Here is a 19,969-nt window from a genome sequence, read left to right as displayed (position 1 = left end):
ATTGCCTCTGCTTGAGCTTTCATGAGGCGTTGCTCCAAAAATGTGTATCTCCTTATGACAATAGGTGGGATGCGTCATTTAGTTTTTGCCATTCCTGGGCGACTAGTCTTTTTACCTGCAATGCAAATAAAAAAAGCGAGTCAACAAAATATTGTAAATAAATTTGTGTCATTATAAGAATTGTCAAAAACTAACCTTTTGATAGAATCATTCAACTAGTCAGATGAAATTGCATCCAATCCTCCTTACTGATATGATAGTTGACATAGGAACTATAATCTTTATGCTTTATGTGTTCTTGTGTCAAGAAAGCCTTAAAATCCCTCTATTTTGTGGCAATGGTGGATAAGACTTTCTTTCTTACCAACTCAATGTTATAAATTTCAAAATTTTATTGCACAAAGAAACTTATGAAACATTAATCAATTCATTATGAATGTAGGTTAATAATGAAATTAACTAGTGTTCATATAACTCAATATCATGTCACGTGAGGTTGTTCTCTATCTTTTCAAACTCATATCATGCACAAAGGACATAGAAACATGTCGTCGAGCTATGAATCCCAAATAAGTACTAAAACTAGCAGCATTTGGGCTTGAAGACTTCCCAAATGAGTATCTATGTCAACCAACATCCTCTCCTTAGTAATCAATCCCCAAATTACCTAAGAGAACCAAGTTTCAAATCTACCTAGTCCACTCTTTTTGCTTCTCGATTTAGAGTTTTTCATACATAAAAATTAATAATCTAAACTACAATTTTCTCTCTATTTATTTTTAAACGTATTATATAGATTACCTACACAATTTAATCTCTAAACTTGTAAACAAAATGATGACATAATTATTAAGTCACTCCTATATATTAAAATAATTAATTACTCCCAATAACTTTTAATATTCCTATATTTTTAATTTTAATTTCAAACATCCAATAATTAAATGTAAATATTCAACAATTAATTTCAATATTAAAAATTCAAAATTTAAACATCTAAATAACACGAATGTCATGTTAAGGATGAACAAAACTAATTCAATGAAGATACTTATATATTCCTATGATTAAAAACTCCAAAAATAATTACGGTATCAATTTCAAAAACAAACCAGGGACTTAAACCACTAATCTCATGATAAATTCTAAATCACAATTTAATCAAATAGAAAGCTCTAACATACAAAACCACTTACACGAACGAAAGATAAGACTTTTAAATCAACAATACTTATTAAGATGTTTTGTGATCATAAATATCTCCTTATGGACTAGTGTCATCTATTATGTTTGATAAAATACAAGTAAGAGAAAGTTTAAGAGAAATATTTATTTGAAAGTATCATAATGAGAGTTTGTATACTGATTTATCATAAACTTGTGTAATATATAAATTACAATATCTCATGGTATAGTGCATGTTTGGTTCTGCGTCAAATTGATGTAGAATTGACTTTCTAATGCATAATCCGTACGTGTTTGATTTCTAAAATCAATTAGAGGGTAAAAAATTCATGTTGAATGAGAAGTAAGTAATTTTCTCCAACACCGAACCAAACACAACCATAAGAGAAAAAATAAACCTAATATGTATCGTCATAAAACAAAATATCTCATAATAATAAAAGAGAATAAAATATATAATATCTATAACAATAGAATTAAAACCAGGAGATATATGATATCTTTATCATTCTCTCTCTCAAGGTGGGCATGGAGATTAGGAAGACCCAACTTGGAAGTAACATTATAGAAAGTAGTAGGATGAAGAGAATCTTAAAAACCTTGAGATTTTTTTGTTTCATTGTTGATAATTGTTATCAACAAGAAAGAGATATACAAAAACAAATGCATCGTTTTTTTCAAGATGAAGAAATAAAGGGTGAGGAGAAACCAAACTCGTCATGAGTTAAACAGGTAAATGATGAAGAGAAAGTACTGGCAGAAGGTGTTCTTCCATCTGATATCATGTTATTGTTTGATAAAACACAAGAAAGAAAAGGTTGAGGAGAAATACTTTTATTGAAAGTGCCAGGATGAGAGTGTGCATATTGATTTATTAGAAATTTATTCAATATATAAATTACAATATCTCATGATATAAGGAAAAAATAAAATCTAATATATATCATCATAACAATAAAAGAGCATAAAATATATAATATCCCTATCAATAGAATGAAAACCAAAAGATATATGATATATTTATCATCATGATTAACCCAAACTAAACACTTTACCATAATTCACTAATCAAATTAATTCACTAATAATATCACCATATTTTTTCTTATATTTATAATCATATGATCATAGTTACTATTATAAGTAATATGACAATTCTTCGTACAATAGCATTTTTGAGTAAAACAATACGAATTTAAGAAACTCATCACTATAATTCATAAAAGCTCATTCTCCAAAAAAATTTAGTGGTTAATTATTCTTAATATAGTCTATTCAAAAATAAAAGTTTAAAAAAATTTATAAGTCAATTTTGTCCACAATATTTATTAGCATATACTGCAGAAAAGTAAAAACTCACAATTAAATCTACGGAAATTGTTTCGGGAGATCCCAACGTCTAATTATTTCTAACGTCAAAATTTTAGGAAAAATTATTAACCAAACTCAGTTATTCATAAGCAATGGTAGATAGTTCCACAAAGTTAATATCACAAACATGTCGTAAGCAATACATTAATTAATATCTTAATGGCAACATGCATTTTTTTTATAAAATTCATAATACCAAAACTGATTGCTAACTCATTCTAAATTCTAATATTAGTCCTAAAATCTTAAATTTGAATATAAAAAATACTAATCAAGTTCAACAATGCTTACCCAATTACAGAAAATTCTATGAAGTTCATACTACCGCAAATTTTATTTTTAATTCTATAACTAATTCCACTAAGAATTGTGTTTGTCTTAATCTGAATCTAAACATCTCCCTAGCACATCCAATTTTACGAGAAAAATAATACTTAGGATCAATTACACATCAATAATTATAGACAATAATTTAAGATGATGTTCTCTGTTCTACTAATAACAACTAGGGATGGCAACAGGGCGGGGCGGGGACGGGTTTCGCTATCCCATACACATCCCCGCATAAAAAATTCATCCCCATCCCCATACCCAAACCCAACGGGTATCAAACTTTTTTCCCATCCCCATCCCCACCGGGTATAATCTCGTACCCATACCCGTACCCGTGTTCTAACTACTTTAATATTAATTTTTATAAAAGAAAAAAAATTACGGTAAAGAAAACATAATATTATGAAATATTCAATATTAGGAGGATTTTCTTCGATGTCAAATACCTTAAAATAAATTATAATTGTTTACATTTTATATTAGAATACCAAATAAAATTTCATGTGAACCAAAACATTTATTAAATTTGCAAACTACAACATTGATGAACTTAGTTGATAAAATTAAAAAATATTTCAAAAAAATATAAAAGGAAAACAAATATTCAAATTAAAATATATTTTAAATGTTTGTTTACTTCAATTTTTTAAATTCTAATGAATCTCTTTTTTATACACTAATAAAAGTTATAATATATCACTTGATCAAAATGACACAAAGAACAAATAATAAACATAATAATAAAAGGAAAAAAAATATTCAAATTAAAATATATTTTAAATGTTTGTTTACTTCAATTTTTTAAATTATAATAAATCTCTTTTTTATACACTAATAAAAGTTATAATACATCACTTGATCAAAATGACACAAAGAACAAATAATAAACATAATAATAAAATTTTGACATAGATTTTGTATCTTTTGAACTTCAATATATGTTGGATAGTGACAAAAAAATATTCATAGCAATTACATTAAATTTTTATATTGTAGTAAATAAAAGTTATTTATACAATTAAAGTGAAAAAAATTACAGTATGATTAATAGTGAGTTATAAAATAACAAATAATTAGATAGAATATATCGAAATATTATTCTACATGATGAAAATAAACAATAAATAAAAATATTAAAAAACTAACAAATGTGTGTTTTAGAAATAATTTGAGAGACTATCGAAAGAAATCGCACAAAGGAAATCAAATGTATAATTAAGGTATGATAAAATGAAAAATACATTAGAGAACTAATTATTAAATTACGTTTGAAGTGGTTAAAATTAAATAGAAATATCATTAGTGACAAAAAAAATTGTCATTAAATTACAAATAAATTAGTAATTAAATTGGTCACTAAATCAAGTATCGATTCGATCATTGAATCAGTCACTAATTTAGTCATTGATTCAGACAATAAATCAACTACTACCACCAATGACGAAAAATAGTGACTGATATGGGTTACTGACTAAATCAGTCACCATTTCATGTTTTTCTTGTAGTGAATTATCATATACTATTCCTAAATATCATTATATATATATATATATATATATATATATATATATATATATATAAAATTTTAACCACTTCAAACAGAATTGAAAGTGAAAAAATTACATTATGATTAACAATGAGTTATAAAATAAAAAATAATTAGATAGAATATATCGAAATATTATTCTACATGATAAAAATAAAAACAATAAATAAAAATATTAAAAAACTAACAAATGTGTGTTTTAGAAATAATTTGAGAGACTATCGAAAAAAATCACACAAAGGAAATCAAATGTATAACTAAGGTATGATAAGATGAAATATATCTTAGAGAACTAAGAAAACTTTTCAAATATCAACATATATACTTAATGGTTGAAAAATAACGAAAATTATTTCAATGAAACAAAAGAGTTCTTCAAATTAAACAAAAATTAATAATAATAATAATAATAATAATAAGTAAAGAATTTTTTTTATATTATCTTAAATTGAGAGTATAAACATTCTCATGAAAGGAAAATTTATAATAAATAAAAATATTAAAAAATAATATAAATATTCAAATGTGAGGCATAATATTTTTTTTTTATTAACATACATCATTTTAACATAATTACATAAAGGTTATGATAAGATAAAAAATATATTGGAGATGAGAATGAGTTTCATGACAAATGAAATAATTAAAAGAAAAAAAAAGAAAATATATATATATATATATATATATATATATATATATATATATATATATAGGAGTTACTTAATTAATTGTGAATATTTTAATAATTTAAACGAGAATGAAGATATGGCGGGGACGGGTATTATGGCGGGTATATGTACATCCCCATACCCATCCTCATACCCAACTGAAAAAGTCGGGGATTCCCCATACCCATACCCATACCCAGTCAATGCGGGGATTCCCCGTCAAAACGGGGACGGGTTCGGACAATACCCACGGGGACGGATTTATTTGCCATCTCTAATAACAACCACTAGATATGTTCAAATTTATAGTTAATTCTAAAGAAGTTATTTTCTTCCCATTACAAATCCATATTTATCTAAAATAATTAAAATTCCATAGAAAATAACAAAATAGTTGTAATGTACACATCAAAGTAAAACTTAATTTTTGAAGATTATGTCAATTTTAACTAATCAATAATTTTAGTAGAGATATTCTAGATTTTTTATAAAAATTATTCTAACTGGTGAGTTCCTAATATATTATAATATTATTGAAAAAATATACCTCATTCTTTTAAAGTGATTATTATTAAATTTAAACTTACCCCTTCTAATTTCCTTACTATTGTGTTTCGAAACTAACGTACATGTACATTACTAATCGTTAGAAAATTCATCATTTAGAAAAAAAATTGATTTCAATTTTTACTTATCAAATAATTTTTATGTAAAATTAATAATCTCATTTAATTGTCTAATGGTTATTAAAATTTAAATTAAAACTTCCCTCGTAATTGAAACTTTCAAATTAGGCAACAACAAAATCCTTAAAAATATATATAAAAAAAGATATATTAATTTCATAAAGATTATCTCAAGATGATTCCAGTTTATTCTTAACCTTAAGTATTTTCTTTCATACAAAAGTTATATTTTACTCATAACTCTTCCTTGACAAATTAAAATTTATTCATTTTAATAAGTTTTACTTTACAAAAAAAAAAACTCCAAAATATCAAAACTCAATTAAAACCAGAAATAAATATTGTTCAAAGTTCCAATTGTCATATATATTAATAGGAAATCGTATTTGTAATAAAAATAAATGGTAGCTTCTATGTAAAATTTTCTAAATAGGACAAATAACTATTTAGATTCTAGAAAATTTAGTAAAAATAGAATATATTCATATATTAAACAATTATAACTTAATCTACAAAAGATATTCTTTTAATTATTCCACTTATCGTTTTCTCCTTGCTCAAAATTTTTAAAGAACAATGCTCCTTCAAATGTAGTACTACCGTAAACATGTTCACAAGTTTAAAACTCATATGGATTAGATTTTGAAAAAATAAAATAAAATTGAACAACGACCACAAACTTCAAAATTTATAACTAATTCTACAAACAAATATTTTCAATTGATTTGAGTTGTTATTTACTTACACTACAAAGAAGTTGCAAGAAAAAAACTATGAACTTTCAAAAATAAAAACACGAACTCAACTCTAAGTTAGTGAAGTTAGATAATTGTTTAGCTAATAATCGATATACCCATTTTAAAAGGTTTGTTAGTTTTTAAAGTTTATGGAAATCTTCCGATTTTTTTTTTATCAGAAAAAATTATTAACTCTAGAGTATTCAGGATACTCTAACACTTTTAAAAAATTTAAAAAAAATATTGAAAGTTTTCCGATATGAGCTCCAAGTATTTATTCCCTGTAGGAACCCCTTCAACTTTCATTCAAGGTCACGCTCCAAGTCCAATTAGATGTTTTTTTTTAAATGTTCTATTATAGGAACGAAACAAACACAAAAAAGTAGAAAGAACATATTTATAGCGCGTATTTCTATTTTCTTAACGTTTTTCATTATATTAAGTAGTTTTGAACGAAAGTACAATTTTTTTTATTAGATCAAATAGTATAAGGAAACAAATACGAAAGAATTGAAAAACGTAGAAATGAGAAAGTTTCTATTTATATGACCAAATAATAGATCTATTACCAAAATTCTACTTTTACAAGTTAATTTCGTACGATTGAAAGAAATAAATATAGAAAAATTAAATAAAAAGTAGTTTTTTTAGGTATTATTGTAATAAGTAATATCTTATAAAAAATCCGTTTTTTCTATAAATCTAAAGAAAATTATATGATTTTCATTTTTTATCTGATTTAGTACGAGTTATTAATTCTTTAAAAGAAGATAAATTAATTAATGATTAACATTAAGTTACATTAAAAAATAAAGAATGTAAGTTAAAAAAATGAATGATAGTGTCATTATTCTAAATTTAAATATAAATCTAAATATTTTTTATCTCCTTCAACTGATCTTATCCATAAATAAGACGGTAAAATGAATTTTACATTCACATAAAAGGTATAGAAATAATATATTATCGTTTTATTTCTTTTCTTCTACACTGTATCAATGGTTACTAGTTTTTCAACATTTTATCTTCATTTTCCAACATCATCGTCTCGTCGAACCATTTGGGTCATTCCACATTTCTCTCCTTTCAACCACGACTAGCTGTAATTTCGAAATAGGTACCATCTAGCTACTTAATTTTTAAAGTTGATTTGTGACCATGGTAAAAGAAATTAAAGTAACAGCTGAATCAAGTATCAAGTAAAACATGTTACTACAAACGCAAATTTATTATAAAAACTTATTATAACATCACTTTACGTAAGAAAACAAACCAATAGTCCAACATGCAGATACTGATTTCGAAGTTCTACCATACCCTGACATGATCACACAACGAACACAAACCTATGTTTTTATATAGTTTTAAGTTTGTGTGTGTGTATATATATGTGTGTTTGTGTGTGTGTGTAATGTGTGAAGAACAAGTTGTGCCTCATGGGATTCTTTATTTTTTAGCTTCCATTGACTTTCTTACAATCTGATCTGATTTCTCCCTGGCTTCCTGTTAAGGGGCTAATATTACCCATGTTAATCATGGACTGAGCAAAGGCTTGGAAGAACGCGGTTTGGTTGTTGGCGAAGGTGTTGACGATGGATATTGTGGCGGAGCCACTGGTGGAAAAAAGTTCTTGGTCTGTTTGAAGAAGACCCTGATTGTTGAGAAGATTTTGGAAGTAGTTGTTGTCGAAGGTGTCTGGGGAAGAAGGGTCAAGGTTGTTCAGAGTGTTCCCGCTTCCATTTTGTGGACAATTTTGCTGCAGGGTTGCTAAATAGCTTGAGTTCAGCGTGGGATCAGGGTTACCCGTTCCACTGAAGTTGAACAGCCTCTGGTTGAAAAACCTGCACTGTGCACGACCAAAAGTGTGTGCACCTTCGAAACCAAACACTAGTTAATAAACATATGTCGTAATTAATCGTGGCCTGAAAAGTTGTAACTACGATTACCAGATAATGCAACGAGATCAGTTATGTTTAAGCCTACGGCAGCAAATTTTGCTGTGACATTGGCCAAGCTTTCAGTTGGTGCGGGAATGGAAGTGTTAGCACCAGATTGGTTTGCAATCAAACCGTCCCTTCTACCTAGTAGTACGGTCCACGAAGGTCCTCCTCCCTGCAAATATTTAGGTTGTCATGTTGTGGGAAAAGTCTTTGTTCTTTTCTTACAAGAAATGAACGATAAGAACAAGTAAATTACCAAAGACACAGAAGCTTCAGCAGCAAGGGCAAGAATATCAGCACAAGATACAACACCAGGGCATGAATTTTCAAGAGATGTCTTTATGTTGTCGACTACGTTGAAGCCACGAGCGGAATTATTGTTGGGGACTGCATTTTTCTCGCTCAGCGTTATGTTCCCACCTTGGTCTAACAAAAGAGACCCATCACATCCCTGAAACTCAAAAGTAGTATTTTTCTGATATCTGACAGTGCATGATGGTACCAAAAACAGAATGAATTATATGTGCTTCTTGAAATGTGTACATTAACAAAGCAATCATGAAAATGAAGACGAGTTAGGCTTGCAGCAATACGAGTATCAGATTGCAGAGCCTGCTGAATAACGCTGCGCACAATGGAAGAGACGTTAGGGCATGTGGTGGAATAGAAGGTTGAACTCAGTTGAGCATTTGATGGATGAAGAAAGATTGTGAGAATTAAGAAAATGGTGGTGGTGAGAAGGGAATGAGTTAAAGAAGACATATTTGATGACTTCTTGTGAATAATGCATGGAATCTAGGTGGCATATATATAAGAAAGTGTACATTTTGAAAAATTTATAATTTGCTTGGAGATAAAGTTTTCACTGTTACATTACTTGCAAGCATAAGCTAGGTGAAAGGCCTAAAAAATAGGATTTGTAGTAATCATTAGGTGCACACAGCAGACGTTGAAAGGAAAATTCAAACCATAATTATTACCACTTAACTACCTTGCGCTACTTGAGTCCATATTTGGCACCATATATAAATTCTATCTCAGTGCATGACTTAGAATTTATCAGTTAAATGTCATAAAACCTGCATGAAGTGATTGAATGGAAAATCAGAACAAGATTGCAAAATTCAAGTTGTCAGTTGTCATAAATTCTAATTTTTCTTTTTCCATAGTTAAGCGTTGAACTGTTACAATAAGATTCTTGGGAGGTGTTTAACATTGAAGATGAAAAAGATAGAAGATTCTAAGGGACATGGTTGTTGTGTTAGGAAAATTATTAACGAGCTAAACGTTTGATAGATTGTTTTTCAGTCATTCTTCGTAGGTACAACGTCTAAGTCAGCATGGGAAAACAAAACATTAAGGTACAACATCTAGTCACTGATAATGTGTAACCAATAGAAACATGTCTGTAATCAGTGAGGAACATATATGCGTGTCATTATGTGGCCATCGTGAATATGATTTTTCCAGTTCTAGATGCTTTTGAAATTGCATGTTATGGAAAAGATGACCATTATGGACGAGAAGTAACACTGGGATGTAAAATGACAGGGACAATTCACATTCAGAAATGGAAACCACCACAAAGTAAGATTTGTATATGTTACTAATTTAAAATATTTATGTTTATATACATTATATTTCTGAGAGAGAAAAAGAGTAACTCTAAAAAAACACTGATATACCAAATATACACCGCAGATATATTACACATTAACATTTTGTAAGAAAATTATAAGCATGTGCTAATTAATAAGAAAATATCCAAATATGTGTTTTACAAATCAAAAAATACACACAAAAGCAAAACTAAAATCTCAAAGACATCGTCTAAACAAAACATGTATCATTGAAGAATAACAAATATACATACTATAAGATGGAAAAGTAATTTTTTAACGATTTTGAAAACTTTCTTTTATAATTTTATAATTTTAGGTAACATTTTTTTAAAAATAATTTTCCTTTCTTTATTTTTCTATATTTTAAGACCACTCAAAAAATACTACTTTAGGTTGTAAAAACAAATTATTAAAATTTAGTTATCAAAATATCATCGTCTAATAAAATATTATTAGTGTGGTTTATCTACTTAAAAATCTTCTCACATACATAATAAATATGATGGCAAGACAAAACAATGAAACAGTGCAGTAAGTTAATGTAATTTAATTAAAACAAAAAGAAAAACATATAAATGTTCATATCATATTACTTTTTATGTGATAAGCTATTTGGTCATGTGAATTAATTACAAAGTAATTGATTTTATTGCTGGGATTTTAATGTTATTTATGTAGAAGTTGATAAATGCAAGTTCTTTATAAGGAATTTTTTTGTTAAGCTCTCTCTTAATATATTAAACTATTATTCAATCATTCTCATTTCATTTATGAAAAATTATCTTTTACGATCCAAGATGATATTCTCTAAATTATTTTTCATTTTTCATTTTTTTATATTTTAAAATCACTTAAATGTCACCTCAAATTGTAAAAAACAAATTATTAAAATTTAATTGTCAAAATATAATTATCATTCACATTTACTTATAGGTTCTTTATCTAGCGAAATGTGAACTTTTGTATCAAAACTTATGTATGATGCCTTTGAAATTAATTGAGTGTGCCATGTTTGGTAGGATCTTAACCGAAGATGAAGTAAAGACATTAAGAGAAATATCCACTTTTTGTGGTCCTAAGTCTCTTCAAACTTTTAAAATAATCATATATCTGATAATTTCATTTGTGTACTTTTTTTTGACAACTTCTTAATCTGTTTCGGCTCCAATGATATATTTTTACTTCAAATAACGTACACCTTAATAACAATAATACAAAAGCATATGCTTTCAAAGTGCAAATTTTGTTCAAAACATATTCAAATGTTAAGTGTAACCATGACTCATTTTTGTAGGATTGTTGTTTAATTACCTAAATTACTGCTCGCAAGTCGTCGTGAGTTGATTATGGAGTCTATTATGAACATCTAAACATTCATATCTAAATGCAATTGATTTTAATTATATATATATATATATATATATATATATATATATATATATATATATTTATATTGAGCATATTTATCAAACATTAACATTTAATCAGGATAATAATCTAGCCACTTACGTGAAATCGGGGTAGTTGTTTAATGAGACTTCTGATTTAGAAATTAGTTAAACATATTCTTTTTTTATTATTTGGCTTAAATACCTTTTTGGTCCTCATTTTCACATAATGTTTAAAATGGTCCTCATTTTTACCGAATGTTTAGAATGGTCCTCAATTTCGCAATTCGTGTTTTATTTTGTCCTTTTCTGTAACGCCGTTTAAATCATTAATGGAACATTTTACAGGTGGCACGGTTTGTATTAGGGTGTGTTACGTGTACTATACAGGTGGCTAATTAACGTTAATTTTTTAATTTAGGGGAAATTTTGCAATTAGGGAAATTTCTTTATCTTCGTCTTTCTTGAGTTCGAGTTTAGATTTGCAGAGGAAGCAGCTAATACTTGCCATTTCATCATTGGATTGCAGTTGCACTCTTCATTTCAATTTTCTAGTTAATCATCATCGAGGTAAGTGGGTTCAGGGTTTTCTGGGTTGTGTTTGCTTGTGGGTTAGGGTTTTCGTAATTCTATTTTTGGGTTTGTTTGTCTTTCGATTGTTGTGATGTTCTGCATGGTTTCTAAATTACTTCCATGATTTTGTGTAGTTTGTGTCTGTAGGTGGGGTTCAGTGGGGTATTATTTTAGTTGGTTTGTTTGTCGGTTGTCGATGTTGGTGTAATGGTTCCCATTATTTTATTTGTAATTGATCGTAGCAGTGGTCCCCCATTGTGTTAAAGTAGGCTTAATAATACATCTTTTTTATCTGTTTAATTTACTTTAGGGCAATGAGTGATGATAAATGTTATTGTCCACCACGGTGGTGAAGTAGAGGCCCATGAAGAGGCTGCTGAAGTAGAGATTGGGGATGCCAGTGGTCTGAATAGTGATGTTGAAGTGGAAGGTGAAATTGAAGTGGAAACTATGCCTGAAAGTGATGATTCTAGCAGAGGTAAATTTGAAAATAGAGCACGTCATTTAATCGAGTTATTTGATGATGAATGACATTTAGAAGAATTACTTAGTGGGCCAGATAGCGAGAGTGAAACAACTGGGGATGAAGAAAACAATGATGAAAGGACAGGATGTGGTCCATTCCAGACATTTGTAATGCCAAAAAGTATGGCGGATTACAAATGGGAAGTAGGAACTATTTTTCTAGACAACAACCACTTCAAGGATGCCATTAGGGCTTATGCTATTCATGCATGGAGAAATCTGAAATTTGTGAAAAATGATAGTAAGCGAGTTATGGTTGGTTGTTTGGGTGCACAAAATAAATGTCAATGGTCCGCATATTGTTCCTATGTTCGTAGCTGTAAGATTTGGCAATTGAGGAAACTACTTGATGTTCATTCTTGTAGCAGGGAGTTCAAGATTAATATCATTAAAGCAAAGTGGCTTAGTGAAACCTTGGACCAAACTCTAATAGAGAATCCAAAGCTAAAGATAAATGATGTAAGACAAAGGGCTTTAAGAAAATGGAATACACATGTGTCAATATCAACAGCTCGTAAAACAAGGGCAATGGTTGCAGATATAGTAGATGGGTCATTTAAAGAGCAATATAAAAGAATCTACGACTATGCACATGAATTACTAAAATGTAATCCTGAATCAACTATAAAAATCAAAGTGAAAAATGATAATGATGAAGCAATTTTTCAGAGGTTTTACTCATGTTTAAAAGCATGTAAAGATTCCTTTGTCGTTTGTAGACCCATCATAGGTTTGGATGGTTGTTTTTTAAAAGGAAAATACGGAGGTGAGTTGTTGAGTGTTGTGGGTAGAGATGCTAATGATCAGTTATTGCCCTTAGCGTATGCTGTTGTGGAAGTTGAAAATAAAGAAACTTGGACATGGTTCTTGGAATTGCTTATTGGTGATCTTGGAGGTATTGACGTGTGTAAAACAATGACCTTTATGTCTGACCAACAAAAGGTATGTTTAATATATGTTCAATTTATTAATTTTTGTTTAATGTTGTAAGTACTAATAATCTTATCATTGCACAGGGATTAGTGCCTGCCATTCAGGACCTATTACCCACTGCTGAGCACAGGTTTTGCATGAGGCATCTATATGCAAATTTCAGAAAAAGATTCTCTGGCAAAAAATTAAAGATACTCATGTGGAAGGCTGCTAGGAGCACACACCCAGCAGTTTGGGAAAGAGTGATGTTAACAATTAAAGAGTTAAATATTGATGCTTACAGATACCTTATTGCTATACCTCCAAGGTATCTCTACTGTACAAATACCTGATTTCTATACAAATACCTGATTTCTGTACGAATACTTGATTTCTGTACAAATACCTGATATCAATACTGACGCTATTATTTATGCAGGTTCTGGTCCAAGTCTAGATTTAGTGGTCGTGCCATATGCGACACAATTGTCAACAATATGAGTGAAGCTTTTAATAGTGTCATAGTGGATGCAAGAGGCAAACCCATAATCACCATGCTCGAGGAAATCAGAGTTTATTTAATGGAAAGGTGGGTCACCAAGAGAAAAAAGGTTACAACTTTTGAAGGAAACATTTGCCCAAAGGTCCTTGACAGACTACATAAGGAAAAAGAGTTAACCAAATATTGGATCCCAAGGTTAGGTTTTTGTCTTTTTTTAACACAATCAACTTATTTGTGTACTGATATGTGTAATGATATTTGCAACTGGTCAGGAGAAAAAATATTTGAAGTGAGGCACATATCCATGGTTGGAGATAAGTACACAGTGAATGTGGATGCTCAACATTGCAGCTGTAGGAAATGGCTTCTGACTGTTATCCCTTGCTGCCATGCTATTGCAGCAATGAATTTCATCAATGTCAATGTTGAGGACTTCATACCAATATGTTTCAGGAGATCCACCTATGAAGAAATATCAGTCCATCATCTTTCCGGTCAATGGTGAAGCCTTATGGGAAAGAACTCCCTACCCTGACGTCTATCCACCACATAAGAGAATCTTACCAGGAAGACCCAAGAAAAAAGAAGGTTGGAAGAGTGGGAGTTGAGAAAGGATAACACACAAATCAGCAAAGGAAGTCATAAAAAAATGTAGCATATGCCGTTAGATTGGACATAATAGGAACAATTGCCCAGATAAGTCTGTGGATGAGCAGACTGCAACACCTGCTGAGACTGCACCAGATGCCCAAACTGCTGAGAATGCACCAACTGCTGAAACTCAAACAACTCAACCACCAAGGAATGAAGTGGAGAGTCAAGCAACACCACTACCAACACCAGAAGAACCATCTCAGCAGTTTAGGATGAAATTACAGATTAGGAGGAGACCATGATAGCAGCTACAAACATCTTAGTTATTTTTTAGAATTTCTGATGTAGAATTCATTATTGATGTACTACATTTTGACTTTCCTTAAACTTCGTTCAGTTTCACTTTTGCCAAACATTGATGTAGTGCATTTTGATGAGGATGAATTAATGTTATGAATTTAACTTCTTCCAGACTTATATCAATTTAATTTTTCCCAAACTTAAATCAATTTCACTTACTTCAATGCTCAGATTAAGATGTCATTTTGAACATGTTGGGACTAATATCAACATAATCAAATTAATTCATTTCTTCATTTAACAATAGTACAAAACAGATTGGACTTTAAAAGATTACACACAATAACAGTACGAACAATACAATAACAACTCAAGTGAACCCTATTACTAATTGCAGCCTCTTCTCAGCAACCTTCAATGACTTCTCCAAATCATTAATTTGTCTCATTTGTGTCATGATGATGACATCCTTTTCATTAACACCACCATTTGAAAAAGTTGCAGCCCACATTATTGGAACCACCACTCTGTAAATCAATAAACCAAAAATTAAAACCAATTTATTATTAACACAAAAATAAAAATAGATTGTACCCAAAATTTTCTACCAATATTCTTTGGAGTTCTTGCCATCCTCAAAGCAGTCATCTCTCTGCAACTACAAATCGGGGTTAATTCGTTTCTCGTTGAACCACCAATAGTGCACGAAGTGATACAACACGGTTGCCTCCAACGATTACAACCAGAGGTAAAGGAAGAAGATTGGGACCGTAACATACCTATATAATGGGATTGCAGGAAGAAGAAGATTGCAGCAATACCAATTGGGAATGGAGGAACAAGATTGTCAAAACTCACCAACTGCCCAAACATTCCCTACCAAAACCCTAGCTCACTTATTTATCTCCAAATATCTAATTAAGCCACCTGTACAGTACACGTAATACACCCTAATACAAATCGTGCCACATGTACAATGCTCTGTTAATGATTTAAACGACGTTACAGAAAAGGACCAAATAAAACACGAATTGCAAAAATGAGAGTCATTCTAAACATTCGGTAAAAATGAGGACCATTTTAAACATTCTGTGAAAATGAGAACCATTCGCAACAAACACTACGAAAATGAGGACTAAAAAGGTATTTAAGCCTTATTATTTTGATACTTAATATATATTATGAATTCTCAATCTAGTTAATTACTACCCAAATAATTATCAATCACATTAATTTAGTTCTATTAAATATAAACAATATCCACTTTCACAACATAAATAGCAATTTAAATCCAGTAAGTTAAATAATAGTACAAGTATATACATATGTTCATGTAATTCTAGTCATTTTTATCAAGATTCAACTAAATTTAAATAACATATATGGCATAATTGTATTCAAGGCAAAATTTGTTGGGCGAAAGTTCCCAATAATTTAATAAGTTATTCTTTGAAGAAAATTATTTGAGTAAAAATAATTTATTATGCTAAATATATATTTGTTGAACAATTAGCTAAAACTTGACCGGAATTATGATAATTTCTCTCAACTTAAAATTCACGAAACAAATTATTTATAAACTAGCGTACACGTTGTCGCGCTTGTGTGTACACATTTTTTAAATATGTATGATATTATATCAGTAAGTGATGATAATGTAATGTTTTTAAGTTAATATATCAGAAAAGATAATAGAATAACTATTGATAAATAAAGAAAAAAAGAAGAAACAGAGATAAACGATTTTTTAAAAAAAACTTGTAAAAATAACGATCAATTTTCAAAAATGTAATAAATAATTATATTTTAAAAGGTAAAATTAATTTTTAAAATGTAAACACAAAAGAAGAAATCATCTCAATATATTTTTATAAATATCAACAAAAAATGCAGAACTCTCCATATAATCAAACAACTCCAAAAGCATCACCAATAAATCTATATATACAAGTTCTAAATAGAAAATCCCCTAATACATACTTTCGAAACATAGTTATCTCTATTTAAGTGAGTGCAACACCGTCTTAACTTTTACTCCAATTAATGGACATCAAAATTTTATTAACAAGTTCATGCTAACATAAAACTTCTTTTAACATTCAATTTTATTATTTCCACATACTACATTTTCTATCCACTAATTCAAATGAGATTTGATCAATTCAAATAACATTCAATATCCATCCACAATAAAGAAAGACGTTCGAGGAAGTTAGTCCTAATTAATATGAACTTACTCTCGGTATTCGTACTTGTATTTAATGTATTTATTTATTGGTTTAATTACTCATAAGGTATCCAGTTTGGATCAAGGGTGTTAAATTGGTACCCCGCGAAAAAAAAAGTGTCAATTTGGTACCCAAATAAGTTTAAGTGCATCAATTAAGTCCATTTTCATTAACGCCGTTAAAGTCATTAACGTTGACCCATTAAAAGAGTATGTTGACACAAAAATTTGACACGTGGAATATCAATTATTTGTGACGTGGTAATTTAAATAAAAAATAGGACTTTTTGAAATGAATTAAAAAAAATTGTAATGTTCAAAGTGGCCCTGAGTCAAGAAAAGCATAAAAGCATAGTGAGAAGTGAGAAGGTGATCGAGATTGATGCGATTTGGGGGTTTCTGCAATCTCAATCTCATTTCGCTCTCATTTCCACCGATTTTCATCTTCTAGTTTTCACCATCGACGCCGAATTTGAGTTCTAAATTCCCATTTCCTCTCCCTTCCAATTCATGACACAATCACGTTAGACCAAGCTTATAATTTTTTTCCTCTTTCATTTTTTTGTCACTTTTATTCTTTGAATTGTACAACGACATTTGTTGCTACAATAGGGTAATTTCAATTCCAATGCCAATTTCAAATATTCTGAATTTTTTATGTATCTTTTTAGATTTGGGATTTTAGGGTTCTGAAGTTTTGGGATTTTAGGGTTATGAAGTTTCTACACCTAACCCTGGGGGATATTGATTAGGAGGAGGGGGAAAGGAACCCGAGATTAGGGTTTCCTCGGAAGCTTTGTTTTTATTGGAAAAAATTAAGAGGGTGTATTTGGGATTAGGAAGAGGGTTAGATCTGAACAAACAAGCAAATGGAGAGGAAGAAGAAGATGATAACGACCACAAATGACATAGGGCAAATTCAAACTTCACCATTCATTAAATAATTTGTAACACTGTACAATTGTTTTTTTTACACATCTTCTTCTTTCAATGACACGTATTTGTTATGCATTGTCACATCACCACAAATTTAACGTTGTTTTTGACAATCTAACGGGATGCACTTGATTGATACACTTAAACTTATTTGGGTATCAAACAGGTATATTTCTTTGACTTTAGTTGAATATGACAAATAATCATAACTGTATTTGTAAAGTTAGTGATAAAAGTAAAATTAATGAAACAAAAAGTGTTAATTAAGAGCCTCGAGTCTAGTTCAATTAAAAAAATATCTTTCAAATTTCAGTAATAAAATATTATATGCCTCATGTACGAGAGTGGAGGGAAAAGTTTATATTACTAGAATTTTTCATGCAAATTTTATAGTAAATTTGTTATTTTGGGTAAGGAAAGACTTTTTTTCTTATTTTTTTTAAGAATTATAATTAGTAGATAATTTTTTTGTAGATAATTATTTATTATAAAATTATAAAATTTGTAAGTATTTTTGTGAATTTTTTTTTGTGAAAGATGTTTTGTACAAAACATTTTGCAGAAAATTTGGTTGTTATTGTTGGTTATCTACGGAGTATTCACCAAACGAGTGCTATGAGGAAGAAAGCAACATAAATGTTAGAGATATTATATATTTCTTGGTTTTAATTCTATTGATGGAGATATAATATATTTTATTCTCCTTTATTATTATCAAATATTATGTATTATGATGATATTTGAGGTTTTACTTCTTTTTTTATATCATGAGATATTGTACTCTATATATTGAACAAGTTTCTAATAGATCAATATGAAAAGTAAGAAACTCTCTGAGTTACTTTTCATCAAACACCTCTTGTACATATTTTTTCTTCTTACTTACTCATAGATTATACATATCTAATATAAAAGTAAAATAAAAATAAGGGTTAAATATGTTTTTGGTCCTTCAAGTTTCAGTAAAATTTGGAATTAGTCTCTCTTCAAAACTTTTGACCAATCTAGTCCTTCATATTTAAAAATGCATGAATTTAGTCATTTTAACCAAATTTTGTTAAGTTTATATGATGTTTCAAGCACATTTCATGATAGTATTTGAATTGTTTACACCGTTTGACACATTTTCGCTTCAATGTTAACTTAAATATTATCATAAAATGTGTTTAAAATGTCAAATAAACTTAACAAAATTTGATAAGAAAGACTAAATCCACGCATTTCTAAAGATGAATGACTAAATTGGTATAAAATTTTGAAGAATGACTAATTCCAAAATTTACTGAAACTTGAGAGACCAAAAACATATTTAACCCATATAACAAGTATAAAATGCTAATTTAACTCTAAATAAAATTTTATTTAAAAAAACATGAAATATTCCACCAAATTCGTAATAAAGTTACATTATATTTATAGATAAAAAATACCTAATATAGAAAGAAATATATAAGTAAATATAACTATTAAAAATAGTAATCCAATGCAATATCATGTGATAGTGTTAATTTATAAAATAGTGATAAAAAATAAGTGAAAACAAAATTTTCTTTTTCATAAATAAAAAAATAACTTTTTTTTGTAATAGTTGAATATAGAATTGATTTTTTAAGATAATATATGATAAATATAACATTTTATAAAACGATAATACGTTGGAAAAATATTATTTGAAAAAGCTTATTCTCAGGAAAATAATTTTGTCAATAGTATAAAAAATCATACCAGTAGCCATACATATACAATATTATAAAAATCACTATTAATTTTGTTTTGAATTTTTTTTAAATATTTATAAATTTTGTTATGAAAATTAATTTTTTAAAAATTATTACAAATTTTTTTTGTAAACTATTTTATGAAAAATATTTTGTTTAAAAAATTTGTAGAAAATACTTATAAATTTTATTTTTAAAAATAATTA

The 19,969-nt window shown here is 28.7% G+C and overlaps 2 protein-coding genes across 2 annotated transcripts; one reads left to right on the top strand and one right to left on the bottom strand.

Annotated features, from left to right (window-relative positions):
- Positions 1–7,735: 7,735 nt before the first annotated feature.
- Positions 7,736–9,264, bottom strand: LOC114177105 (peroxidase A2-like). The gene is made up of 4 exons (XM_028062354.1): positions 9,010–9,264; positions 8,723–8,917; positions 8,473–8,638; positions 7,736–8,398 (listed from the first exon to the last, which is right to left on the bottom strand). The coding sequence occupies exons 1-4, from the start codon at positions 9,226–9,228 to the stop codon at positions 7,980–7,982; spliced, it is 999 nt and encodes a 332-aa protein (XP_027918155.1). The 5' UTR covers positions 9,229–9,264; the 3' UTR covers positions 7,736–7,979.
- Positions 9,265–12,370: 3,106 nt separating this feature from the next.
- On the top strand, positions 12,371–14,493 carry LOC114190670. Its single transcript, XM_028079649.1, has 5 exons — positions 12,371–12,527; positions 12,588–13,516; positions 13,591–13,814; positions 13,926–14,023; positions 14,261–14,493. Exons 1-5 carry the CDS (start codon positions 12,371–12,373, stop codon positions 14,491–14,493), a joined length of 1,641 nt encoding a protein of 546 aa, XP_027935450.1.
- Positions 14,494–19,969: the final 5,476 nt, after the last annotated feature.

Source organism: Vigna unguiculata, chromosome 1, assembly GCF_004118075.2.
Source record: "Vigna unguiculata cultivar IT97K-499-35 chromosome 1, ASM411807v1, whole genome shotgun sequence".
Classification (NCBI taxonomy): domain Eukaryota; kingdom Viridiplantae; phylum Streptophyta; class Magnoliopsida; order Fabales; family Fabaceae; genus Vigna; species Vigna unguiculata.
Note: the sequence above shows the minus strand (reverse complement) of the source record. Positions and strands in the feature narration are given on the sequence as shown.